This window comes from Suillus paluster, assembly GCF_016628075.1.
Source record: "Suillus paluster strain FC165 chromosome Unknown EDB91scaffold_28, whole genome shotgun sequence".
In the NCBI taxonomy this organism is placed as follows: Eukaryota; Fungi; Basidiomycota; class Agaricomycetes; order Boletales; family Suillaceae; genus Suillus; species Suillus paluster.
In genome coordinates this window covers 164,611-189,993 of record NW_024537588.1, presented here as the reverse complement: position 1 = coordinate 189,993, position 25,383 = coordinate 164,611, and the positions used below count along the sequence as shown (strand labels likewise).

Sequence of the window (25,383 nt, the reverse complement as noted above, 5' to 3'; positions counted from 1 at the left end):
ACATTACTGTCTGAAGGCACAAAGGAGGTACTATTTTCATGGTGGGTAACTTCATGATTGGTAAATAGGCCATCGGAGTTTGAAAGGAACCATTGCTGAAGATTCTCCCTGAACCAATAGCACTCTCACATCGGAAAAGCTGTTAACTCATGGAGCCCGCAAGCCAGGAATGAATATTCCTGTGTGATGAGGCATCCAGAAGAAGGCACGACTTCGGAGAACCCTGTTGAAACCCAGCCCATATCATCACTAGTAACATATGCTTCGTAACTTAGCACCCTGGCACATACCTAAACTGGTAACTGCATTGTGCTCGGAGAAAGTAAACTTAGAACCCAGCACATACCAAAACTGGTAATTGCATCCCTCGGAGAAAGTAAACTTATAATCATTTGAAATCTAGCACATACCATAATTGGTACAGTACTGCATCTTCTGCGACCATGTCATTAACATATGCATGCACGCATCAGCTATTTGGTATGACATGCATGCTCTGCCCTACCATACGTAGTTGGTTACCAGCAGTTACAAACAACTATAAGAACTCACCAGTCAGGACCAGGCTTAAACTAAACTGTTGGATCACAACTGGCTTCAACATAGCAGCTATGTTTGAATATGCTCATGATCAAGCGTCTGAATTTTCTTCATCTGAAACCACTGGCAGTGGCGACGACGTACCTGTAACAGACCCTTTCACAACCCACGAGTCACCGGCAGCTACCCTGTCATCTCCCACTGGAAGTCCTGACTCGAATACTCAGGCTGATGCTCCGAGTCAACCCTCCATGGTACTTGACCCCACTAGTAGTACTGACGTGTCGTGGCATAAACCGTCTGCATCAGCCACTGTCATGATTCCTACTAACCTGGGGGAGATCTCTCCCAGTCTCGCACCTGACTCGGACTCTAATATTGTGGAGGTACTAGCTGTGCTCGTGCAGCTTCCGAAGTATTGAGAAGTAAGCTATCACTGAAACACTTTGCTTGGAACATGCTCATGTATGTTTTAGTTGTGTTTGGATGAGATATTGAAAAATCAAAGGCCTGTCCGAGCATTAAAAACAGTGGGTGTCTGCATCCGCATTCTTGATTTTGTCGTACTGATCTTGAAGTTAGAAACCTGAAGTCGGCCCCAGAGGCTATCATGTCGTACGAGCTCGAGCTTCTTGTACTGCTACTGCTACTCGTCAGACTTGCAAGAGGACGATCGACAGTCGCGATGGTGTCGACACTGACAAGGAGAACATCGCAATATCTCTGAGTCATACTCCAACCATCAAGCGCATCTGCCAGGAAAAATCAGGCACCGAGTGGCAGTCTGTCCTTGATATTATTGAGTATGGCGAAGAACAACGAAGGAAAGGCACAGTCGCACCAGTAATGGAGGAAAAGTCACGGTAGTGTAAATTACTACAAGACTTGAATTCACCTACTAGTCACTATATGAGTCACTATAGACGAACGAAAATAGCTGTTCCTTCACCTACTTTTTGTACATGAAACCTCCGATTCACAACTTTAACGGTACAACTAGTATGAGGGGTTCGGCTGGACAAAATGAGACACATAAATTTGCGTTGCAAACTAAGAATCTAATTTTCGAGCCATAAAATCTACTGCTTTACACCAACTTCAACGTTCACAAACGCCAATTGATTATTGAATTGTTGTCAGACATCTAATTTTCCAAGCAATACACATCAGTATGACGGCCCAGAGGAGACAATAATAAATTGAATCATTTTGTATAAAAAATCTACATGATAACCCAAAAGTCATGGTATGTTCAAAAATCTCAGAATGATAACCAAAAGTCATCCATGTGGTACCTTCAGTAGAGCCCTACTCTATTGTTCTGACTCCTCATGCCCTCATTGTCGTCGATGATGCATTGATGATGAGCTACATAGTGTCGCGCGAGTCGGGTCACGCATCACACAGTACTGGCGGGTGCGTGGTGTACTTGTACTGTCATTGTATGGTATTTACTAGTTGCGGTTTGACCACTTCTGACCCATCAGCCCCTTGCATCACTTTCCCATTGACTCCAAACCCACCTCGGTCTGTGCCGATCTTCCCCGGAAGCCTTCGCGAGAATGTAGCCCTCGGCACCATAGGCAAAGGCAAACATATAGAGGACATTAGTAGAGGCAAAGTAGAAGAAGCATGCAGAGTTGTGATGCTCGAGTCTTGGGTGCTAGGTTTAGATCAAAGCTATGAGATGCTATTAAGCGGCACTGATGCAGAAGGCATCCAGTTGAGCGGTGGACAATGCCAGAGATTTGCAATCGCATGGGCGCGGATACGTGACCCGACGTCTTGATTCTCAGTAAGTTCCTGTCTCCCTCTCACATTCTTACCCTAATCTTGTAATCTCTTATCCTAATCTTGTAATCTCTTACCCTGATCTTGTAATCTCTTACCCTGATCTTGTAATCTCTTACCCTAATCTTGTAATCTTGTTTCAGATGGAGCAACATCAGCCTTAGACCCCCAACTCACGCACTTATCATGGCCGCTATTTGCCGATGGCGCCAAAACCGCACCACCATCATCATCACACATGACATCGCCTCAATTGAAGAACAAGACTTTGTCTACGTCATGTGGGAAGGCTCTTTTGTCGAGCAAGGGTTCCGATTGGACCTCCTGCAAGCGGATGGTGAGTTTGCCCAGATGCTTCGTACTGGGGGGCTTGACGTTGAAGACGAGCTTCCTGGATATGACACAGTTGCAGAGATCCTCGCAGTGGAGAATGATGATGAGGATGAGCTCCCAGTTCACGAATGACACATGAGCATGGCACCCATGCTGGGCGGTATGCGCCCTGTTACTGTGACACTTGGAAACTGGATGCTCAATGTCGTCGCGGAACTTACGAAGACGAATGTACCTCCACCGCCTATTCCTACTGATCGGGCTCATCATCTGCCTCCTAAGTGGAGCGATGACACCCATATTCTCATTCCTCCTTTTGCCACTCATCGTCCTAGTCTCCGCAGGCGGCTCAGACGCAAGCATGGTCAACAGCTATGGTGGACTCATACTCCGCATCGCAGCCCTCGACGGGCTTCTCCTCAGTTCCAAATTCTTCGTTATGGAAATCAGCGCCATGCGCTGGGTCACTCGTTTCTGCGACATTGCTTTCAGCCATGTTCTCAGCCAGGACAAGAGCTGGTTTGACCATCCTGAGAACGGTGCAGCCAAGCTTACCCAAGTCATCGTGAAAGATGGGGATGATGCACGTACGCTGATCGCTGTGGTGTTAGGCCAGATCGTTGCTGTTGGCACGATGATGACTGTTAGACTTGTCTGGGCTATGGCTTGGGGGTGGCAGTTGATGCTTGTTGGGCCTGTTTTTGTTGGAGTTATGGGTCTGCAGACGGGTTTGATGGCCAAGTGCGAGGTGCGCAATAAGAGGGCTCGTGAGGAGGTTGCGAGGGTGTACTACGAGGTGAGTTTTATCTTTGCTATTGTTATGAGTGACATTCTGATTTGTTCTCTAGTCGATTCTCAAGGTCCGTGGTATTCGCGCTATGCCTCTTGAACCTGTTCTTCAGGCTCAATTTGACAAGGCTGCTTCACAGTGTCTTTCCACTGGTGTACACGGTGCATTCGTCGAGGGGTGTTCTTATGGTGTAGCCAGTGCTCTCATCTACTTAGCCGAAGCGCTTCTCTTCTACGTCGGCACTGTCCTCATCGCCAAGGGCACATACACATACCTCCAAATGTGCCAAGTCCTCAACCTCGTCGTGTTCACCGTCTCCATTGGCTCGACACCCTCATCGGGGAGAACGCATCTCTAGTCAAATCATTCACACACTCGCACGCCCAGCCAAGGTTCTCATTCTAGATGAATGTACCTCAGTGCTGGATGGTGCGAACCAGATGGCTATATTGGAGACAATACGTGCTGCCAAGGTTGGGAAGACTACTATCATGGTGACACATAAGGCGCCTGTGATGAAGATATGCGATCGGGTGCTTGTTGTTGAAGATGGGCAGGTTCAAGCACTTCCAGTCCCGGGCCGGCATTCAGCCATCAGAGAACTGGTGGACAGATTAGCGATATATTTCATTGAATGTGTCTTTTTACACATGGGATTAATCGATTACTACCAGGTCGTTCCGTCTCGATCTGATGCGGTTTGCGGCCTCATTGCAATACTATGCAAAATGGCAAGCCGCCCCCTATCTGCGAGGCAGCGAGAATGATCTCGAGAATGATCTTATTCAAAGGTCAGCTAAAAGAGGTTATTAAATCATACCAGTGCTGAAAGCCAAATTAGGGATCTGTAATGTAGTGCCCATGCCTCATGGCTCCGGCAATGCGGTTTTTGGTAGACAATTTTATTAAACTTATTTACTAGATCTGAGGGTTCTCCAGATCAGTGCAATTATAAAACTTATTAGTATCTAAGAACTGATCTAACACCCAACACCACACTGCCGCTGTGACTATGTATTCGGGTGAGTCTGGCAATTGTTTTGATGCACCAATGGCCCAGGCTGAGAGTTTGAATCCCAGCGGCGGTTCTGATGATTGGCCACAGTGTCTGCCCCCATCCTTTTCCAATTACCATGATCAAAGTTATACCGCCAGTTCTCGTGCTGACAACCAGCCGTTGTCATCTTTTTATAATTACCCCCTGTTTGCAAATAACAACTTCATCACTACTAGTATGCAACCTGCGGCAGAAGGCCGTCACCCTTCCATCACTGTCAGGTCTGGCGACGGATCACCAGCGCCATTTTCCTCCCACCCATCTCTTTTTTCCAACTCGTTCCATCTGTACGATGCTCACAGCGGCCCATCCGAAAACATCAATACACCTTATATCGACTCTACGGCCTCATATGATCCATCCTTTGCTTCCTGCTTCAACAACTTGGATGACCATCAGCCACATGATATCATGGTGTGCATCGACGGCATGTCTACTTTACCTCCCGGAGCAGATGACATCCCATCTCTAGGAGAACCGGTACCTTTTGATGAGCCATTTCGTCTCGATGAGATACTACGTCTCAGAGAGCTAGAGCCTCTCAAACCTCTGTTACCCGTCGGTGAACCTTCCTCTCTTCCGACCCATCTGAAGTCCAGTAGGTCACGAGCTCGCCCCTCAAAATCATCGGAACTGCAATTCCATCCATATGCCGGTGTGTCTCAGTCGAAGCTGAGGTGTTTTGCTGCAATCACCAAGGTGGGGCTGATCGTTGCTTGTTGGTCAAATAGTCAATTACTAACCAACTCCTAGGATACTCCAGATACTCGGGCTGAGCCTTCACAGTCTACACTACAGCCCATTGGACCCTCGGTATATGACAACGATAATGAAACTCACCAAAGAATATTCAAGGACGTGCAAGAAACCCTCATTAAGGACGCAGTGAATATCACTCCCTTCTTGTCCGAGTGGGAAAAAAAACAAGGCATTCAGCAGGTGCTAATCGATGCTGCATCCCACTATGGTAGGTAGTACTCCCTTCAAAGACAATAGCTGACATTCACCAAAGATTCTGGGACGAAGTTGGCAGAAAAAAACACCCAGACGTTCTATAAATTGTTGAACCAACTGCCGTCTACTCACATCATGGCGACCTCTAAGAAGGTCGCGCGTGTACTGGTCTAGCGGGGGTGCAGTCTACGTCCCTCCATTTGGTCGTGTATCTCCGAACGCAAGCACTGGATCCAGACGGCACGAAACCTCATTGCTTCATTCCCCCCAAAATTTATTTTCAGGGAGGACAAACATGGCAGGTTGTGGGTGTTCGAAAGCTATGTTGTCTTAGACGTTGTTTGTTACATCATCACGGAACTGGACTACCTCCCATATGTAACAGATCCAACTCTCAAGAGCTTGTTTTGTACAGCGTCTGCAGCTGTGAAGTGCGCCCTGCAGGAGTGTTCGACAGGGCAGGAATTCAAGTTTGGTGTCACAGATTTCAAACCTGTGTATGACTCATTCAGTGATTACATAGATACGCAGATTGTCCTGTACCCAGAGCTGTTGGCTCGGTGGAAGGAGTACACTCTATGTGTCTTGGCTACATTGAGAGACATATGTAAGTGATCAGCCTAGTCGTGATGTTATTGTACGCTACTTTCTACATTTACAATGTACATTAGCGTTACTTGGATAGTTACTACGGTCAGATCAGCAATCTTATTCCTCGATAATCTCCCCTAGTCAGACCATATGCATGTAAAAGGAGCCATCCAAGTTTACTTGTCGGGTACGTTCCCATCATGATATAACATGGGGCATCATCAAGAACTCAGTGAATGGACTCAGACAGATTCCTGCATTACTGACGAGCACTGCATCTGCCCATCAACAAAAGAGCCCGAAGCATGCAAGGCCTTGTGAAGCTTACATGAGCATGTGTGCTGTGATTTAGCTTTTAAGACATGCGCAACTTGTACACAAGGTCTTACATTGCGATATATATATGAATATATGCTTCGGGCAGCATATATTTACATATACGGTTCAGGCTCTTTTGTTGATCAGTGGGACCAGCATCAGTTAAAATATCTCTTGCTTTACCAGTCCTACCGATTCATGCAAACACTTTGACGGCGACTCGGAAGTCTCCGAATCTGCAATATCGCCGACTGATTGTGAGTTGTCACATATATCTCCTCTTTCAAAGACTGAAGAAGCTCCGCTTCAGTTTCCTGGTCTCCAAATTAAACCAATTGCACCATGTTTAGCCTATTCGACCATGCATACTCGGCCAATGTCATCACAGTGTTGTGACTAGTAGGTGGTACCGACTCAACCAGTCAGACGCGCAGCTAGATGCTATGTCTCCTCCCACTGCTCATCACTGCACCGCCTCACTCGTTCTTTTGCCATCATCCTACACCAGATCGAAACACTCATACCAGCACGCTGCTCACCATAATCCAAATGTCCTTACAAGACCCACATTGCCGACAACCGCAATGAAGCAAAGAATGAACACGTTCACCTAACAGTCAGACCAGATCCAGGTTTACAGTGACGGCTCGGGTTCACGTCTAATCTCGCAGGACTAAATTCAGCTCGGAGTTCGCCCATTTTTGCTAGACCTGGTGTTCAAGTTTATCTGACTGATTTTCCCATTTGTGTGCAGCTAAAGAAGTACGTCATACAGTGGGCGATATACTCCCAAGGGCGGCTTCAGGGAAGGCGCCTTGCGTGGAGACGACAGATACTGAATTCTTTCTGCGGTACGCCTTTTAGTAGACCTGCAGCTAACATAACGCACCGGGAGCTAGTTCTATCCCCCGTCGTGGAGAATGCCCTTCTGTGCACCCGCTAACTGAAACTCCAGTGCAACCACTGCACGTCCATCCAGTCTTGCAGACTATACCAGGCCTATTTTCTATTTTCAGAAGGACCGGCTATCCCTGACCTTGACATTTTCCCAGATAGGCATTCGTTCAAGTTACTCAATCTCTTACGGTAATCCTGGCAGAGACATGCTTTTTTAGGAAACTAGCGCTAGTGCTGACGAGCATATAAGGTACGACCTGGCTGATTATGTCCCTCATCTTGCCCCTTCTCTTCCTCCATTGGCTGCTTCACTCTGTCTTCTCTGCATCATCTCATCTCCCTGGCTCTATGTCACTCATCGAGGGCAGCACATCGCACGTCGAGGACCAGCAGGATGCAGGCAGCCCATCGCACCCCAAGGACCGACAGGACGAGGGCAGTCTTCAACAGCAGTCTGAAGCCACAACTTCTGTGCAGGCTCGGCAGAAAAGGAGAATTGCTCAACTTGAGGAGCAGCTCGAGACTCTCACAGCAGGGCGGGCAGTAAAAGAAAAGTATAAACCCCTTTGCTTGCATTGAGCTTTTCTCACCACCTATCAGGCAAACAAACTACTATATGTCTCAAGGACAAGCGCTCAGACGCGTTGTCACTCTGTTCGACAACGTTGAGGACCTCGTCGCCAAAAACAACAGAAGGTGTGACGAAGAGCAACAGGATGAGGATGCTACTCTGGAGTAAGTTTTTCGCTTTTGGATCATGCGTGATACTAACCAGCTTATGTAGACAAGATCGAATGCAAATAGGGTACGTCGCCCTTACGCAAACTTTACCTTGGTTTCATAAGAAGGGCTGCGAGTTGGATTACGACAAGTATTCGCACATGATAAAAACGGTACACTTTACCAACGTCAATGACGCTTGTTTCTGTCTGAGTCTTTATTAGCTTCGGCAGGGCGCTGATGGTGCTCAAGGAGACGATACCTCCAAGCTCAAGACTCTCATTTCTGAATGGATCAATCATGAATTCAAGCCTGATCCCCCGGTCGACCCTGAGGATAAACATTCTCGTGGATTCACTAACAATGCGTGCGACAGGTTGCTCTGCCCAGCCGAGATTGATTGGAACAACCCGGCGTAAGTCGTGCACCCTGATTCAGCAGAGAAACGCTCATTGTTCACCAGTGTAAGGGCAGGCATTCGAGATCGTTCAGAGGGCTATGTTGTTACAGACCTCTTTTTTCCAGCCTACTTGTATGACAAGTATGCCACCAATCTGGATGATCTAGAGGAGGGCTTGTTTAAGGGCAAAATCCTTCTTCAGGTTTGTCGCACTGGACTCGTGGCCTGACAGCAAGCTCACTTGTTCTTGTTAGGCTTACAAAGCTGTATTCACATCACCCTCATCAGCAAAGGACGTCGAAGGCAATGGCAATGGTGCAGACGTCATCCGAAACAATAGATGTGCTAAGAAGTCTTCCTCCAGAATCAAAGTCAAGAAACACGTAGTGCAAATCATCAAGATGAGAAAAGTCACACCTCGTTCAATCGCATACATCACATGTCAAGTAAGTCATACCTTTAGTTGGAGTGGTGATAAATGATGACCACTTCATGGCAGGTGCGATTCACACTTTCTTCTGTTACGTCTTGGAGGTCCGTTGATGGGGACTTTGATTATGTTCAATTCTGGCAAACCATTGTGGACTTCTTTGAACGGCCTCCCAGCCGTGAAGCCTGCCACAGGGTTGACAGGCTCCTCGAGTGGTGGACTAGGTGCATCATTTACATTGCTGACCAGCCTCAGCTGAACTCTTGTTTTCTTTTTTAGGAAAGTTTTCGGAAGGAATCACCATAATGAGCTTAGCGACACGGCAAAGGCTAACATGTCAGTAAATGCTCTCGCAAGGCAGAGAACACGTTGTGACGACACCGCTTTCGATTCACCTTAAGTACATATCATAGTCTATTGCACTGTTTTCAATCACCGGCACCCTTACCAAGTAATTTTACTGAGTAGTTTACTTTCAATGTCATAATGATTCCATGAAACCTTGTTTGGTGCCATACACCCTCTTATGAGTGGCAACTTCGGACCTCACAAATGGCTTAACAAGGGCAACAGTCATCCTGGATCCACCCGCTTGGTTTCAAAAGGCTGAACTTTGTAGGAAATACAAAGCAACTGTGGCAATGTCTGCAGTTTCTAGTCTTTTCGCTGATAGCACAAGTTAAACCTTGAGTTGTGCATCCACTTGCTTGGTTTCAAAATGTTGAATGTCGGAAATGCAACACGACTACGGCAAGGTTTGCAGCTTCTAGTCTTTTTGCTGATAACACGAGCTAAGCCTCGAATTGTGCATCCATCTGCTTGGTTTCAAAAAGCTGAATGCAGGAAATACAATGTGTTCATGAGGGTGTCTGCAATTCTTAGTCCAATCGCTGACAGCACAACTTCAGCCCCAAATCGTGGATCCGCCTACTTGGTTTCAACAGTCTGCCTGTAGGAAATGCGTTGTGATCATGGTCATCTCACACAATCAACAGATGCATTAACTTCGAAGTCCCTTGTCACTGGATTAAGAACCTAAACCACCAAGGCCCAAAACGCCTCCATCAAGAAGTTCTCTTGCGGTGCGCGAAGGCATGCAATTGCGCTGATCCACAGGGCAATGTACCGTATGCTTGTCGAATGGTAAGTGAGGCACAGCAGACAGTCATTTAGACATCTGAAAGAGATGGCGGAAAAGTCAGAAACAACACACACATGCATCGTCGGTTACTTGTGAGGAAATGTGTTGTGGTTGTGGCGATCTCGGAAAATTGACAGACACATTAGCTTCGAAGTCCCTTGTCACTGGATCAAGAACCTAAACCACCAAGGTCCTAAACACCCCCATCAAGAAGTTCTCTTGCGGTGCACGAAGACATGCGATTGCGCTGATCCACGGGGCAATGTGCCGTATGCTTGTCGAATGGTAAGTGAGGCACAGCAGGCGGTCATTAGGCATCTGAAAGAGATGGCAAAAAAATCGAGAGCATTACATACATGTGCCATCAGTCACTCGGAGGACGCACGACTATTGCCTGGAAGCTACTGGCTTTTGCTCTGATGTGGAAAACTGTCCCATAATTGATAGGAATCAAGCTTGAACACTTAAATCTCTTATAAGTTCACTTGGCAAACACATCCCGATTGCTGGCAAGGTATGGCTTTTTCGCACAGATTCCCAACTGAAATATAGTGGACAATCATTAGATATTATAAAGTAGATAGCGTCAAAATTCAAAGCAGCAGGTATATTTACTCTTGCTCACCAATTGAACACATCGCCGTTCTCCGGAAGATGCTGTCCTTCATTGTTAGTCAGAAAATTGTCCTAAGACTGACAGACATCAAGCATTTCAAGTAGATGGCGTAAATACTTAAAGCAGTAGTTATAATTGCTTTCACTCATTTGTTGGACAAGCAGCCGTTCTTTGGAAGATGCTGATGCTCACTCTTAGCTTCAAAATATCCAAGGTTATGTTATGACCGACGTCCAACAATAATGTTGAAGGTGAGTGCACAACCACTAGGACTCGGTCTGAGATGACAATGAGCAACAGGATAGATTGAGCGTTGACGTCTAGGTCACTACAACAGTAGAACAAAGAGGTTAAGTCTAAGGAGCTCTTGCGCTAACTACCCTACTCTTATACATAACATTGAGTTGGAGATATCTGGGTACAAAAGAAATCAGCCAATGAGAACAGAGTCGTACAATACTGCGGATGAGTAAGTATGACATCATGATATATAAGCAACTGAGTAAGACGGTTACTAAATAGAAACCCAAGATCCGACCGGTTCTTCTTTAGGAAGCGAGATTGTTCTAGCCCGTGGAGTAGGGGAGCCAATCGGAGAAGCAACGGGTGACCTATGATGAGAAGTCACGTGACCGGCTCGGGTACTAGAAGTAGCCGAAGGAAAACCGAGAAATGAAAAATGGTTCGTATTTGGGATTCGTGACATTACCCCCTTTCTAGGATGAGCGTCCTCGCGAATGTAAGAGGGTCGTATATTGTTCTGTCTCCATTCGAGGAAATCAGGGGTGGTTAGAATTGAAGCGGAGATTTGCGCCGATTTAACCGCATTAGGGTTTTCTGCATAAAAATCGGCTACTATGAGTGGCGCGTTCTTCACATCTTCTTCTGACTGCCATGTTGCTTCTGCTTCTGCATATCCTTTCCATTTTACTAAATACTGCAACTTGCGCCTGTATAGGCGGCTTTGCAATATTTGCTCTGCTTCATATTCTGGGACTTGATCAACAATCTCCAGCGGCGGACGCGTTAGAGGCGGGCGATCAACGAGTTGAGAGGTTTGATGTGGGGTGAGTAACGATACATGGAAAACTGGGTGGATGCGATATTTAACCGGGAGCTTCAACTTGTAGTTTAGCTCGCCAGTCTTCTCTTCGATTTCGAATGGTCCAAGATGGCGGTCGGACAATTTTTGGCTCGGACGGCATTGTTTGATGTTTGTCGCGTCTAACCATACCTTGTCGCCTGGTTTGAATTCTGGTGTGTCTTTTACCTTATGATTGTAAAAGCGCTTCATTCAATTGTTCGCTATTTCCAGCATTGCTTTCATCTCTTCTTGTGCCTCCTTCATCTCAGCTACTCTCTGGTCGGCATGGGGAATCGTGTGGGAAGAATTAGGGGAAATCGTAAACTCGGGATTATAGCCATAGACACATTTGAATGGGGAGTGTCCAGTGACGGTTACTGAGTTGTTATGTGTGAATTCAGCAATTGGAAGCCAAGAAACCCAATCATTCTGACAGTAGGATGTGAAGAGTCGTAGGTACTGTTCAACTTCTTGATTGACTCGTTCCGTTTGTCCGTCAGTTTGTGGGTGATATGCTGTTGACATGGACCACTTGGTTCCTAGTCGTTTCGAGACTTCCTGCATGAATTTGGACACAAACTGTGTTCCCCTATCCGAGATCACCTTCTTCGGCATTCCATGTAACTTCCACACATGATTGAGAAATAAGTCCGCGACTCCCTTAGAATCAACAACTACCAAGATACTGTCTTTGCCCTGGGAGGTGGGTAGATCGGTGATGAGGTCACAGCTAATGGTCTGCCATGGCCCTTCTGGAACCTCGTTCGGCTTCAAAGGTCCATGGGGTTTTGATGGTAGCACCTTTGTTTGCTTGCATCGATCACATCCATCTACGTAGTCATTGACCCACTTCTGCATCTGGGGCCACCAATAGTTCCGCAAGACAAGTTCAAGAGTCTTGGCACGTCCCATGTGTCCTGCTGCAGGCGAGTCATGGAAGATCTCTAGCACTGAGCGATGAATTTCCTTATTATTGGGAACGTAGACCAATCCTCTGAACAGAATAAGTCCATCCTCCGTATTCCACTCTTCCAATCCCCTTCTCAACTGCACGGGGGCCTTCTTCAGAGTTTCGATAGCATTTCGGACTTCCGGATCTAAATCGGTACAGTTTCTGATATGCTTCAACAGCGAATGCTCTCCTTCTATCAGAATCTGACCTCTTTTTGTGGCTTTGATATGAAAAAACTCGGGTTTCAAAAGCACGCGATTGGAATTGTCGTTTTCTACCCCCCCTCTGTGGTCTGGCCTCCTGGACAGAGCGTCGGCAGTGTCATTAACCTTTCCCGGTTTGTGTTGCAGAGTGAAGTTGTACTCTGCAAGGAACAAGGACCATCTTGCCTGTCTGCGAGTTAACTTCTGGCTCGTCATGAAGTACTCAAGGTTTTTATGGTCCGTCCAGATCTCTACCGGATGAGGTGTGCCTTGCACATAATGCCTCCACTCCTCCAATGTGCGGATGATGGCTAAAAGTTCTTTGTCGTGAATATCGTAATTACGCTCTGCATCTTGCATTGATTTGCTGAAAAAGGCCACTGGGTGCCATAGTCCGTCTTCTTCCAACTGAGAAAGTACACCACCAGTGGCATAGTCAGATGCATCACTCTCGATCTTCTGTTTTTTATTCACATCTGGCATGACTAGCACTGGTGCGAAAGTGAAACTGTCCTTCAGCATTTTGAAAGCCTTCTCTTGTTTGTCCATCCATTCCCATGGTACATCCTTCCTGATGAGTTCATTCATGGGTCTGGCAATGTTCGAGAAACCGAGAATGAATCGACGATAAAAGTTCGCAAATCCCATGAATCGTTGAATGTCCTTGACACAGGTAGGAGTGGGCCATTCCTGAACTCCTTCAACCTTGACCGGATCCATAGAGACGTGTCCATCCTTGACGATCAAACCGAGAAATTCCACTTCCTTCTTCTCAAAGGAACACTTTTCCGGTTTGAGATAAAGATCATTGTCCTGCAACCTTTGTAGTACCTTGCGCACCACCTTCCGATGTTTCTCTACATCACCGTTGGTGAAGACCAAGATGTCGTCGATGTAGACTACAACGACCTTGCCTTCCTTTAGATCTTGGAAGATTTGGTCCATCATAGTTTGGAAGGTAGCTGGGGAGTTTGTCATGCTGAAGTACATTACGACTGGTTCGTGATGTCCAAAGGGAGTTTTGAAGGCGGCCTTCCACTGGTCCCCTTCTCTCATTCTGATATTGTTATAGCCCCATCAAACATCCATTTTTGAAAAAAACTTCGCACCGGAGAGACAATCGATAAGATCCTGAGAGCGAGGGAGAGGGTATGCATTTCGGATGGTTTTCTCATTCAACCTCCGATAGTCCATGACGGGTCTGAGCTTTCTGTCCTTCTTAGCAACAAAGAAGAAAGGAGCTGCTACTGGGGATTCGCTATCCCTCAGTCGTCCCAAATCATATTCCTGCTTCAACCACTTCTCACATGTGTCATTTTCGGCGGGGGACAGGGGATATGCCTTTGCATTGGGGGGAAGGTTAGTAGGATCCTTGAGGTCTACCTTGTGATCCCACTTCTTAGACTCGGGGAATCAAGTAGATTCTTCTTCGGAGAAGACTTTAAGGTAGTCATGGAGCCAGTCCAGCACCATTTCTTCTACAGGCTTCTTTTCCTTCTTCTTCTCCTCCTGCTGCGCTAACTCTGATGCTACAGAGCTCTTGTACCTGATCCACACGTTCTGTGATGAATCCTCATCCTCGACTTTCTTGATCTGCACCTTCTGACCAACAGTAGTAGCAAGGTCCGATTGTTCTTCATCCTCAAGCTTGGCAGGTATAGTACCCACATGTCTGTGCATTTTAGAGCTGAGGCTGTTCGACTGAACCCAATGATGGATAGAGGCTTCCTCGATATCCTCATCTTCGTCATCTTCTGCCGGTATCAAATCAGGCAACACCGGAAGGATCGAACAGTTCATGGCTGTTCACTTCTTTGCCTTGGTCTTTTTGTCCTTGACCTTGGCTTCCTGGCATTTAACCGGGCAACGGTCTAATGCCACCTTCCCTGCATTCCAATCGATACTGGGGTTGTGGAATTGTAGCCAATCTATCCCAATGATAACATCATCGGATCCTAGGTCTGTGACCAGAAAGGCTACTTCCTCCTTATGATCCCCTATGGTAAGCCTTAAGTCTGCGTAATGCGTAATTGGTCCGGCGGAATTGTCTGTTTCGTCAATGTTGCGGATCGACATTGGTTGCAACAACTGCTTAATCTGAACTTGATTTTTTTCTACGAATTTTTTGCTGAGGAAAAGGTTCGTTGCTCCACAATCCACTAGAGCATTGACAGCTGCTTTCTTGTGTTTCCCTTCCAACATAACTGGCAAGTAGAAATGGTCTCGTTTATTCCCAGAACAAACTTCTGATACTTCTGCAAACATAATTGCTGAGTCACCGAGAATGGAAAAACGATTTCTCTGATCTAAGTCTGCAGTCGACTTCGATCTCCCTAAAAATCCTTCTTTTCCTCCTTCTTCGCTGGGTTGTACATACTGGAGAGGCAGATCCTCTCGTTGATGATGCAGTTAATATCTTCCAGGGTGAGTGCTTTCACCACTGGAACTTCTTCCACCTTGCCGGCGCGGACAGCTGGTCCTTTGCCCTTGGTGTCGAGTGGCTTTCCTGTGCAGTTACGGGCCATATGCCCTTCTTCTCTGCAGCGATAGCACTTGAATGGTACTCCCTATTGTCCTTGAGGCCGGGGTCTGCCTCCTGCTCTGTTTGCGTCAATGTCCATGGTGTTTCCTCCCTGAGACGTGGTCTTGGGTGCTCCAGCTGGTGCAGGTGGAACAGCGGAGCCTCGCCAAGGTTGTCGCTGTGTGAAGCTCATCTTCCTCTCGTCGTCAAGCTCCTTGAGGTTCTGCCCGACTAGGAGCGCCTCCCTGATCAATCCCTCCAGGGTGTCTTTCCTGTTGGGATGGATGTTAGCCAGGTAGTTCTTGACTCGCTGGTCCAATCCATGACGGAGTTTGCACATCAGTTCATAGTTGGAGAAATGACAGAAGGCGAGCTTCTGACGGAAAAGGGAGATATACTCTCCGATGGTACGAGTGCCTTGTCGGAGAGTTTCCAACTCTCTTGCTGCCTTCTCCTCCTTATTGACGACGGTCCACATGACCCTCATGTCCTTGACGATGCTGTCATAGGACCTGGGATGACCGCTGAGCGCCATGGGGGTAATGCTTTCCGCCCATTTGGCTGCTGCTCCGCGACAAAAAGAAACGAGGCAGGTGCATTTCTGCTGCTCTGTCGCTCCTGGATAACCGGTGAAATATATAGCGAGCTGGGTGAGGAAGGTATCGATGTCAATGGAGTTCTTTTCGCCCGTGAAGTCCATTGGTTTTGCCATCTTCAGATCAGAACCTGAGGTCCCAGATGTAGCGCCTGGGATCCTCATCATAGGTGAGTTCTGCAAAACCGAGATGTGGCTCTCCGCCACAGTCAAGGAGTTCTCCAGATCTCTCGTCCTGATCTTCAGGTAGTCGATCTCGTTGTCCGTGTGCACCAGGCCTGCTTGCAGCTCGTTGATCTCCTTCTGCAGATCGTCTATGAACTGCCTGGTGTACCTTCTTTCTTGTTCGACGACGGCTTGGATTGCGTCCGAAATGCTCTTGTGGGTGATGGTAGTCTCCCTGGGCCCTGAGATGCCGAAGGGTACAGAAGGGCCTGCGGTTGGGGTGGTGGATGATCCTGCAGGTGCTGGGCCCAATGGGTTGTGCCATGCCAACGGCATTGGGGAGAGGATGCTCGCTCTGTCCGGAACATCTGCTGGCGGCACGACTGCCGGTGCTATCGCTATTTCCGTATCTTCGGAAACGTGCGTCCCAGGCTCTCCTAGATTCTCGGACATGGAAGAATCTGCAAGAGGTATCCAGACAGGAAACAGTGTGGAGGTGGAGTTCTCTAGCCGCGACTAGACGGGATCTGTACAGCGGGGCAATGATGACAGAGGTGCGAATGCAACACGTGTAGCGGTTCGGCAACCTAAAAGAACTCGAGAGGAGTTCACGAAAGACGCGGTGAACTTTGGGTCTACTTTTAGCACCCTAGGTTCCTATCGTAATGTACTAGGGTTTGTAAGACCCGCGAGTGCCGTTCTGTTACGTAAGAAAGCAGATATTTGTAGCGTACAGTTGGCAGGGTTTTGGGCCTAACTGCAGATGTATGGAAACAGGACCTAAAGTCACTGATCCTTATGAACTGGCAGCTCATGTAAGACGAGGGCCTGGTCCACTTCTACTAAAAGACTAACATAAAGAAATTGATATACTAAAGCGCATCAGGGAAATGATGAGTGAACACAAAATGTAATCCGCGAGAATATTCTCGAGCAGAATAGCACGATGAAGTTCGTCGAGAACGGTGACGTCCAAGACAAAGTTTGAGTCGGAGTGGTAAGATAGACTTAACCTAATGTTATGACCAACGTCCAACAATAATGTTGAAGGTGAGTGCACAACCACTAGGACTCGGTCTGAGATGACAATGAGCAACAGGATAGATTGAGCGTTGACGTCTAGGTCACTACAACAGTAGAACAAAGAGGTTAAGTCTAAGGAGCTCTTACGCTAACTACCCTACTCTTATACATAACATTGAGTTGGAGATATCTGGGTACAAAAGAAATCAGCCAATGAGAACAGAGTCGTACAATACTGCGGATGAGTAAGTATGACATCATGATATATAAGCAACTGAGTAAGACGGTTACTAAATAGAAACCCAAGATCTGACCGGTTCTTCTTTAGGAAGCGAGATTGTTCTAGCCCGTGGAGTAGGGGAGCCAATCGGAGAAGCAACGGGTGACCTATGACGAGAAGTCACGTGACCGGCTCGGGTACTAGAAGTAGCCGAAGGAAAACCGAGAAATGAAAAATGGTTCGTATTTGGGATTCGTGACAGGTTACTTCTGACAGCTATGATTCTTCTAGCTTGACTATTAGCTTTGCAGGACTTAAATTCACTCTCACTCACTTGACGGACACCTTGTCTTTCTCTGCACGTTACTGATGTTTACTCTTAGCTTCGAAGTGATCAATACGCCCTTCCAACTTGCTAGCTGTCGCCTCTCTAGGCTCATCATTAACTTCTGCTCCGCCTTTCCTTTAAGTTTGAGTTTGAGTCGTGTGAGTGTCTCTTCCTGATCCCAAACTTGTGTAAGAAAATCAGGAACTCTCCTTTCCTTTATAAGGTCAAACAAGACCATGTGATGATCCATAGCAGAATTATGCTGATGCTGGTCGTTATGTACAATATATTGTTATATATGTCTTTCTAATTTGTCCACCGGTTCACTGATGCCTGTCATATCTACATCATCACAGCCATTGCTGTCTGGGCATCCTAATAGTCTCCCTTTTCATTACTCCGGCAACTCGCAATACATATTCAATTAGATTACTACATACTAGCCACTGGTACACTCGTAAATATCTTCCTAATATCTAATCCACAGCGTGTCGAGCGGACTGCGAAATCGGATAGTGTGACTACTCCGTGACTTTCCGTGACATTTGCGTGACTGCACGAAATGTGGTGCTGCACGAGCGAGTGGTAACCAATAGTATTGCACAATGTTGTCTTGGTAGCGTAAATTACACGGTTATCATGATACTCGGGACAGATTAATACTAGTCTATTATCGACTCGCCATCTAAGAAATCAGTTATTTGCTTTCAGAACATTACTATTTTCTTGTGGCATAACTTGAAGGTGGGCAGATTCTCCATATAAGCTTTCGTTAAGTTGCACTCCGTCCACGGTATGCTAATTGCTTCAACTTCTGTCAGCCGATCAAACGCTCCATCACGATCAGAAGTTAAGCCCTTGGCAATGGCGCCAATGCGCATCTTTCGGAACCTTGATAGTTTACCAGCTCATTCGTATAAGAAGATGCATGATGTGCATCCCTCCCGCCACAAAGCCTCTCGACCAAATGCAGGCAGGGTATTTGGCTGATCATGATGCCACAGTGGCGAAGAGCATGCGGACTTACACAGTACGTCTCTTTCCTGTCAATATAAAATATACACCGATGATCCATGTCACCAGTGCATATGCAGTGCGTACTCTGTCTAAACCGCTCCTTTGTCCTAACGCAGCTCAGCGTCGATGGCCACATTCTGGGTGGGCTTGTCTCGATATGTTTCTGTCTGCTGTTAAAGTCACTTGTACAGACCTATGATTATGCTTGTTCACTTGTCGAAGAGGTGTTACACTTGTTCATCATAGCCTTCGTTTTGATACTGATGTCATGATATAAGTGGACGTTCCTCCTCGGATCGCGCTGGACCAGGATAAAGAGCCTTTATATCGTTACACGAATCATGCCCTTTTTTCTCCTCGTCATAAATCTATATCGTGCGTTCAGCTCCAGCATGCATTGTCATGAATTGACATGTAGTTTTCAGAGAACTTCACCCCGACCGAGGACTTTAATGTATGTGAACATACAGTGGACTTGCTGACTGCTTACTACGTGACATCGCTAGAAATGCCGGATCTTGGGCTTTATTGATTTAGGCACGTGCATAGTACATAATGTATGCACGTCACAATTGCTGAGCGCTGGGCTCTCACAGCTTTGGGCATAATATCAGTGACTTGCTCCGAATGTATGTCTACTTTCACCACGATATAGTACGCGCGTTCCTGATCGCATTCGTCCAGCCTTTTTCATCCTCAGAACATATGCGCTCTGGAACAACAATAGAATTGTGCTCGCAGCCATGCTGACTGCCTTTTTTGTGAGTTTCATGCCCTCACCGCACCCTCAAGCTCGTGATAGATGTATTGGTTAGGCTACCTTTGTAGCATCTATCGTGACTTCCCTTGTTGTCCATGATGATACCGCACCATGTACGCAGTCCCCCCCTCCCACCCCAACCCCATTCACACATCTCTCACTACTTTCACAGATGCGACCGGCGCGATCCCGGGCATGACAGGTTGCTTGTTAAATGGCAGGCTCTCCATCCCATATATTCTCTTGTTTCAGTTTGAACTGGGTGTGTTGCTGGGATCAGGCATATACACCGACGCACGCTGACTCCCGATGCTCTTCCCAGGACTCATCTTCCTCACCCTCATACGTGCTATACAGAGCTGGCGGACGGCCAACAGCCCTCTGTACGCCATTCTGGTCAAGCATAATATATTCTACTATGCATGCGGTTTGTGTGAGTCAGGACATACATATATTATTGGACAATTTCCGTGCTCATCAATGATGGTCCTTGTTCGGAAAGTGTTCTCAGGCGTGAACGTCGTTACATCATTTATGGTCCATGTGCGTGAACGTCTCAAGCCCTGTATTACTGAGTAATTGATATTTCTCAAATCCAGTACCAGTACCATGCCATGTTCCAAGAGTACGTACTCCCAAAATCCTTCTGCACATTCCTACTCACAACACACACCCATACAGTTTCCAGTTTATCATCCTGGCGATTCTTGCCTTGCACATGCACCTCCAGCTCTGGCAGATCAACGAGCACGTACACGGCTCTGACGCTCCCGTGTCAAATCTCGAGTGCATTCCTCTGCCCAACGTGTCATTTGCGAGTGATATGGCATGATGCCTTGTCGCTTGGCTAGTTCGGCGTTGTTGGAGTTTGCACTGTGCGAGGTGAGCTTGGTCAATGCAGCCTCTGCTGCTCGATCTGGGTTTGGTGGCTTTGGATGATCTTGAACTTGTGGTTATGGTCTGTGTACTGTCATAATTTACTATCGATTAGTGTCGAGCTTCCGCTGTGAGCGACGGTAGATGAGTGGATCTAGGATTGGGTTTGCTGGGTTGTCGGGGGCGCGAGACTCGAGCGAACACAAAGGCAATGTATGCTATGCAATTAAGCGCCATTACATGGACGTCACTATTTTACAATTTGAATGACGTCGGCAATAAGCACGTCGAACTTCCTGGCATCCTACATCAATATGTCGCAACTCATTTTTCGAAATAGACAATTGTCCTACCAGCGAGCGTGACCCCCTCTCGCAAAGTAAAGAACCTTGAGGAGAAAGCCCAAACTTTGTTGAGGCTGCTAGTAGCATAGTGTTCACTCACAAGACTTTGAGAAGCTGGAGAAAGCGGCAGCTTTGCACCATCCACAGAAAATGGTCAACCCGAGCACGGGCTGGAAGTTGCCTTCGACGGGCGGTGAGATATACGTGGGCTGGAATAAAAAGGTGTTGTTACCGCTGTGCATGTATATCTTGTCGTCCAGGCCGCAAAGCATCCTTCGCATCGATGATTACTTTGCTTAAAACAATCATTAGCGAGAAGGACCGTTGTCCGACCAACATCGACCGCCAAACTTCAAGATACTCGGACTGATGAAAAATCTATGTGATATAGAGAGCAGCGCGAGGCAGTAGAAATATGATATCGAATACCAACCATCCTAGACTCAGTGCATGCGATCAGCATTGAATGGCTGATATGTATTCAACGTCGCAGATAGTGGAAGAACCCCCATCCGGCGGCTATACATTTCAAGTTGTTTGGCAACAGCTTTGAAACCAAACAACGCCTCGGCAATTGAGCAACTGTCAAGTTCAATACCCCAAAACCAGTTCCAGAATGTCCTTCCAACAAATGCAACAAGAATCCCCCATCCTCAAATACTCCGAAGACTTTGGGCTTCACCCAAACGTCTCCCTAGAAACAGCCGCTAACATGCTTCTCCGCGCCATCTCAACCTCTCAAAACTTGCCCTACAACTGGACTTTTATCGATAAACCTCAAGGTATGAGGTCACTTTCCGACTTTATATGCGAGATTATATTCAATGACACGTATAGAGGGTCAGATATACTTGTTGTTCATGCCAAACCCGTCTCAACCTCTGAACGACGGTATTCGATGGCAAGATCAAGAAAATCGGTATAATATGCCTGTTCAGCGCGGTACACGGGTGCGTTTTCCCTCTCACCTTCCCTCCCAATCAATATATGAACCTAATAACAACTTTTTTTCCAACACAGGATCCAGAATCTGGCCGCGAACAAACTGAAGTACCAGCCAGCTGTTAATCAGGTCGAGCTTAGCTTCTTCTGGAACCCTCAACCCGAGCTGTTGAAGGTATGTTTCTGGCGCCGTGGGTAGTGTGCTCGAACTGACTAGGGATTCGTAGTGGTCGAAGGAGAACGGGCTTCTTCTTGAGGCGTACTCTCTCTCCTTGGTAGCAACATTCAAGTCGGGAAGTCTCTCGCTGTCCCTGAGGTACCATTTTACATCCCGAGAACTGGAAACCGTCGTCTAAACAGTCTGTGATAGGTAAAGGACATTGCATCCAAACTCGGGATCACACCCGCTCAGGTCATTATCTCCTAGAGCGTCCAGCGCGGTGTATGTTAAACTTCATGTATCGCTACGTCATAACTCACCTTTCGAAATAGACCATCGTCCTGCCCAAGAGCGTAACGGCCTCCCGGATTGTAGAGAACATGGTGAGAAAGTCTAAACCTCCCTGGTGCTGACAGTAGTATTCACTTACGCCTTCTAGTGTTTGAAATCCCGCTAGAGGACTTTGAGAAGCTGGAGGAAGCGGCAGCTTTGCACCCTCCGCAGAGTGGTCAACCCGAGCAATGGTTGGAAGTTGCCCTTTGATGTGTTCGAGTGAGATATGCGTGGGCTAGAACCAAAATATGGTTGTGCTGCTGTGCCTGTATTAGTCCATATATATTTTATCTTTGGCCATAAAGCAATGATTAATGGGCATAATCATGCGGCAAGACCAAAGCGCTTACTTACATCAGTAAACTACAATGTCCTGTACAGAGCTGTGCAGAGGGGACCAAGCTGTGGCGAGCCATTTTTTGGTGGTGGGAAAAAAAGTGTTTTGCTGATGTACAGGAACGACCATCTTCGTTCACACATTACACAATGCTGTCTTGGTAGCGTAAATCACACCGTGATCATGATACTCGAAGAGATTAATACCAGTCTAGATTATCGACTTGCCATCTGAGAAATCAGGTATTTTCTTTCAGAACATTACTATTTTCTCGTGGCATAACTTGAAGGTGGGCAAATTCTCCATAGCTTTCGTCAGGTTGCACTCCGTCCACGGTATGCTTCAACTTCTGTCAGCCGATCAAACGCTCCATCACGATCAGAAGTTAAGCCTTTGGTAATGGCCATTGGCGCCAATGCGCATCTTTCGGAATCTTGACAGGTTACCAGCTCATTCATATAAGAAGATGCATGATGCACAATCCCTCCCTCAACAAAGCCTCTCGACCGAATGCAGACAGGGTATTTGGCTGATCATGATGCCACAGTGGCGAAGAGCATGCGGACTTACACAGTGCGTCTCTTTTCTGTCAATATAAAATATACACTGATGATCCATGTCACCAGTATATATGCAGTGCGTACTCTGTCTGAACCGCTCCTTTGTCCTAACGCAGCTCAGCGTCGATGGCCACATTCTGGGTGGGCTTGTCTTGATATGTTTCTGTCTGCTGTTAAAGTCACTTGTCCAGACCTATGATTATGCTTGTTCATTTGTCGAAGAGGTGTTACACTTGTTCATCATATATGGCTTCGTTTTGGTACTGATGACGATATAAGTGGACGTTCCTCCTCGGATCGCGCTGGACCAGGATAAAGAGCCTTTATATCGTTACACGAATCATGCCCTTTTTTCTCCTCGTCATAAATCTATATCGTGCGTTCAGCTCCAGCATGCATCGCCATGAATTGACATGTAGTTTTCAGAGAACTTCACCCCGACCGGGGACTTTAATGTATGTGAACGTACAGTGGACTTGCTGACTGCTTACTGCGTGACATCGCTAGAAATGCCAGATCTTGGGCTTTATTGATGTAGGCACGTGCATAGTACATAATGTATGCACGTCACAAATTGCTGAACACTGCGCTGCGCTTTCACAGCTTTCGGCATATTATCAGTCACTTGCTCCGAATGTATGTCTACTTTCACCGCGATATAGTATGCGCGTTCCTGATCGCATTCGTCCAGCCTTTTTCATCCTCAGAACATATGCGCTCTGGAACAACAATAGATATGTGCTCGCGGCCATGCTGACTGCCTTTTTTGTGAGTTTCATGCCCTCACCGCACCCTCAAGCTCGTGATAGATTTATTGGTTAGGCTACCTTTGTAGCATCTATCGTGACTTCCCTTTCTAATGATGTCATTGCACCATGTACGCAGTCCCCGCTTTCGCCCTAACGCCATTCACACATCTCTCTCCACTTTCATAGATGCGACTGGCGTGATCCCGGGCATGACAGGTTGCTTTTTAAATGGCAGGCTCTCCATCCCATATATTCTCTTGTTTCAGTTTGAACTAGGTGTGTTGCCGGGATCAGGCATATACACCGACGCACGCTGACTCCTGATGCTCTTTCCAGGACTCATCTCCCTCACGCTCATACGTGCTATACAGAGCTGGCGGACGGCCGACAGTCCTCTGTACGCCATTCTGGTCAAGCATAATATATTCTACTATGCATGCGGTTTGTGTGAGTCAGAACATACATATGTTATTAGACAATTTCCGTGCTCATCAATGATGGTCCTTGTTCGGAAAGTTTTCTCAGGCGCGAACGTCGTTACATCATTTACGGTCCATGTGCGTGAACGACTCAAGCCCTGTATTACTGAGTAATTGATATTTCTCAAATCCAGTACCAGTACCATGCCATGTTCCAAGAGTACGTACTCCCAAAATCCTTCTGCACATTCCTACTCACAACACACCCATACACAGTTTCCAGTTTATCATCCTGGCGATTCTTGCCTTGCGCATGCACCTCCAGCTCTGGCAAATTAACGAGCACGTACACGGCTCTGACGCTCCCGTGTCAAGTCTCGAGTTCATCCCTCCATCCAACGTGTCATCTGCGAATGATATGGCATGATACCTTGTCGCCTGGCTAGTTCGGCGTTGTTGGAGTTTGCACTGTGCGAAGTGAGCTTGGTCAATGCAGCCTCTGCTGCTCGATCTGGGTTTGGTGGCTTTGGATGATCTTGAACTTGTGGTTATGGTCTGTGTACTGTCATAATTTACTATCGACTAGTGTCGAGCTTCCGCTGTGAGCGACGGTAGATGAGTGGATCTAGGATTGGGTTTGCTGGGTTGTCGGGGGCGCGAGACTCGAGCGAACACAAAGGCAATGTATGCTATGCAATTAAGCGCCATTACACGGACGTCACTATTTTACAATTTGAATGACGTCGGCAATAAGCAAGTTGAACTTCCTGGCATCCTGCATCGATGTCGCAACTCATTTTTCGAAATAGACAATCATCCTACCAGCGAGCGTAACCCCCTCTCGCATAGTAAAGAGCCTTGAGGAGAAAGTCCGCACTTTGTTGAGGCTGCTAGTAGCATAGTGTTCACTCACAAGACTTTGAGAAGCTGGAGAAAGCGACAGCTTTGCACGATCCACAGAAAATCGGTGAGATATACGTGGGCTGGAATAAAAAGGTATATTTACCGCTGTGCATGTATATCTTGTCGTCTAGGCCGCAAAGCATCCTTCGCATCGATGATTACTTTGCTTAAAACAATCATTAGCGAGAAGGACCGTTGTCCGACCAACATCGACCGCCAAACTTCAGGATACTCGGACTGATGAAAAATCTATGTGATATAGAGAGCAGCGCGAGACAGTAGAAATACGATGTCGAATACCACCATCCTAGGCT

General features: G+C 46.9%; 8 protein-coding genes across 8 annotated transcripts; all 8 read left to right on the top strand.

The window, feature by feature from the left end:
- Nucleotides 1–2,517: 2,517 nt before the first annotated feature.
- EDB91DRAFT_1248781 (uncharacterized protein) lies at nt 2,518–2,796 on the top strand (the record flags this gene model as incomplete). The annotated part of the gene is made up of 2 exons (XM_041322977.1): nt 2,518–2,668; nt 2,714–2,796. 2 exons carry the CDS (start codon nt 2,518–2,520, stop codon nt 2,794–2,796), a joined length of 234 nt encoding a protein of 77 aa, XP_041176844.1.
- A 364-nt stretch (nt 2,797–3,160) lies between these two features.
- EDB91DRAFT_1223363 (uncharacterized protein) lies at nt 3,161–3,812 on the top strand (the record flags this gene model as incomplete). The annotated part of the gene is made up of 2 exons (XM_041320936.1): nt 3,161–3,460; nt 3,513–3,812. Exons 1-2 carry the CDS (start codon nt 3,299–3,301, stop codon nt 3,810–3,812), a joined length of 462 nt encoding a protein of 153 aa, XP_041176843.1. The 5' UTR covers nt 3,161–3,298.
- Nucleotides 3,813–3,816: 4 nt separating this feature from the next.
- On the top strand, nt 3,817–4,221 carry EDB91DRAFT_1053748 (uncharacterized protein; the record flags this gene model as incomplete). Its single annotated transcript, XM_041313773.1, has 1 exon — nt 3,817–4,221. A coding segment is annotated over one exon (405 nt), but the record flags the coding sequence as incomplete, so codon positions are not given.
- A 284-nt stretch (nt 4,222–4,505) lies between these two features.
- On the top strand, nt 4,506–6,150 carry EDB91DRAFT_1082370 (uncharacterized protein; the record flags this gene model as incomplete). The annotated part of the gene is made up of 4 exons (XM_041315482.1): nt 4,506–5,210; nt 5,265–5,478; nt 5,851–6,072; nt 6,137–6,150. 4 exons carry the CDS (start codon nt 4,506–4,508, stop codon nt 6,148–6,150), a joined length of 1,155 nt encoding a protein of 384 aa, XP_041176841.1.
- Nucleotides 6,151–7,619: 1,469 nt separating this feature from the next.
- EDB91DRAFT_1053836 (uncharacterized protein) lies at nt 7,620–9,221 on the top strand (the record flags this gene model as incomplete). The annotated part of the gene is made up of 8 exons (XM_041313781.1): nt 7,620–7,825; nt 7,872–8,006; nt 8,056–8,164; nt 8,216–8,406; nt 8,455–8,593; nt 8,646–8,774; nt 8,891–9,045; nt 9,101–9,221. 8 exons carry the CDS (start codon nt 7,620–7,622, stop codon nt 9,219–9,221), a joined length of 1,185 nt encoding a protein of 394 aa, XP_041176840.1.
- Nucleotides 9,222–18,354: 9,133 nt separating this feature from the next.
- On the top strand, nt 18,355–20,518 carry EDB91DRAFT_383925 (uncharacterized protein). Its single transcript, XM_041327068.1, has 14 exons — nt 18,355–18,699; nt 18,753–18,827; nt 18,878–18,910; nt 18,965–19,061; nt 19,112–19,140; nt 19,193–19,223; nt 19,283–19,315; nt 19,371–19,447; nt 19,502–19,559; nt 19,619–19,708; nt 19,769–19,879; nt 19,949–19,989; nt 20,046–20,071; nt 20,128–20,518. The coding sequence occupies exons 2-14, from the start codon at nt 18,813–18,815 to the stop codon at nt 20,276–20,278; spliced, it is 792 nt and encodes a 263-aa protein (XP_041176839.1). The 5' UTR covers nt 18,355–18,699; nt 18,753–18,812; the 3' UTR covers nt 20,279–20,518.
- Nucleotides 20,519–21,223: 705 nt separating this feature from the next.
- Nucleotides 21,224–21,924, top strand: EDB91DRAFT_383888 (uncharacterized protein). Its single transcript, XM_041327067.1, has 4 exons — nt 21,224–21,448; nt 21,504–21,616; nt 21,687–21,783; nt 21,836–21,924. The coding sequence occupies exons 1-3, from the start codon at nt 21,283–21,285 to the stop codon at nt 21,732–21,734; spliced, it is 327 nt and encodes a 108-aa protein (XP_041176838.1). The 5' UTR covers nt 21,224–21,282; the 3' UTR covers nt 21,735–21,783; nt 21,836–21,924.
- A 1,025-nt stretch (nt 21,925–22,949) lies between these two features.
- On the top strand, nt 22,950–24,721 carry EDB91DRAFT_383353 (uncharacterized protein). Its single transcript, XM_041327065.1, has 14 exons — nt 22,950–23,011; nt 23,065–23,139; nt 23,190–23,222; nt 23,278–23,374; nt 23,425–23,453; nt 23,515–23,536; nt 23,602–23,634; nt 23,690–23,766; nt 23,821–23,875; nt 23,934–24,023; nt 24,084–24,194; nt 24,264–24,304; nt 24,361–24,386; nt 24,443–24,721. The coding sequence occupies exons 2-14, from the start codon at nt 23,125–23,127 to the stop codon at nt 24,591–24,593; spliced, it is 780 nt and encodes a 259-aa protein (XP_041176837.1). The 5' UTR covers nt 22,950–23,011; nt 23,065–23,124; the 3' UTR covers nt 24,594–24,721.
- The last annotated feature ends 662 nt before the right edge of the window (nt 24,722–25,383 follow it).

Excerpts from the sequence above, each read along its gene's own strand:
- EDB91DRAFT_383925 (XM_041327068.1), top strand. Across the intron at positions 19,062-19,111 it reads CCTCGTCATAAATCTATATC|AGAACTTCACCCCGACCGAG; the intron begins GTGCGTTCAGCT and ends TGTAGTTTTCAG. Across the intron at positions 19,709-19,768 it reads CTTGTTTCAGTTTGAACTGG|GACTCATCTTCCTCACCCTC; the intron begins GTGTGTTGCTGG and ends TGCTCTTCCCAG.
- EDB91DRAFT_383888 (XM_041327067.1), top strand. The coding sequence starts at position 21,283 with ATGTCCTTCCAACAAATGCAACAAGAATCCCCCATCCTCAAATACTCC. Across the intron at positions 21,449-21,503 it reads TTTTATCGATAAACCTCAAG|AGGGTCAGATATACTTGTTG; the intron begins GTATGAGGTCAC and ends TGACACGTATAG. Across the intron at positions 21,617-21,686 it reads CTGTTCAGCGCGGTACACGG|GATCCAGAATCTGGCCGCGA; the intron begins GTGCGTTTTCCC and ends TTTCCAACACAG.
- EDB91DRAFT_383353 (XM_041327065.1), top strand. Across the intron at positions 23,767-23,820 it reads CCATGCTGACTGCCTTTTTT|GCTACCTTTGTAGCATCTAT; the intron begins GTGAGTTTCATG and ends TTTATTGGTTAG. Across the intron at positions 24,195-24,263 it reads CTACTATGCATGCGGTTTGT|TTTTCTCAGGCGCGAACGTC; the intron begins GTGAGTCAGAAC and ends TTGTTCGGAAAG.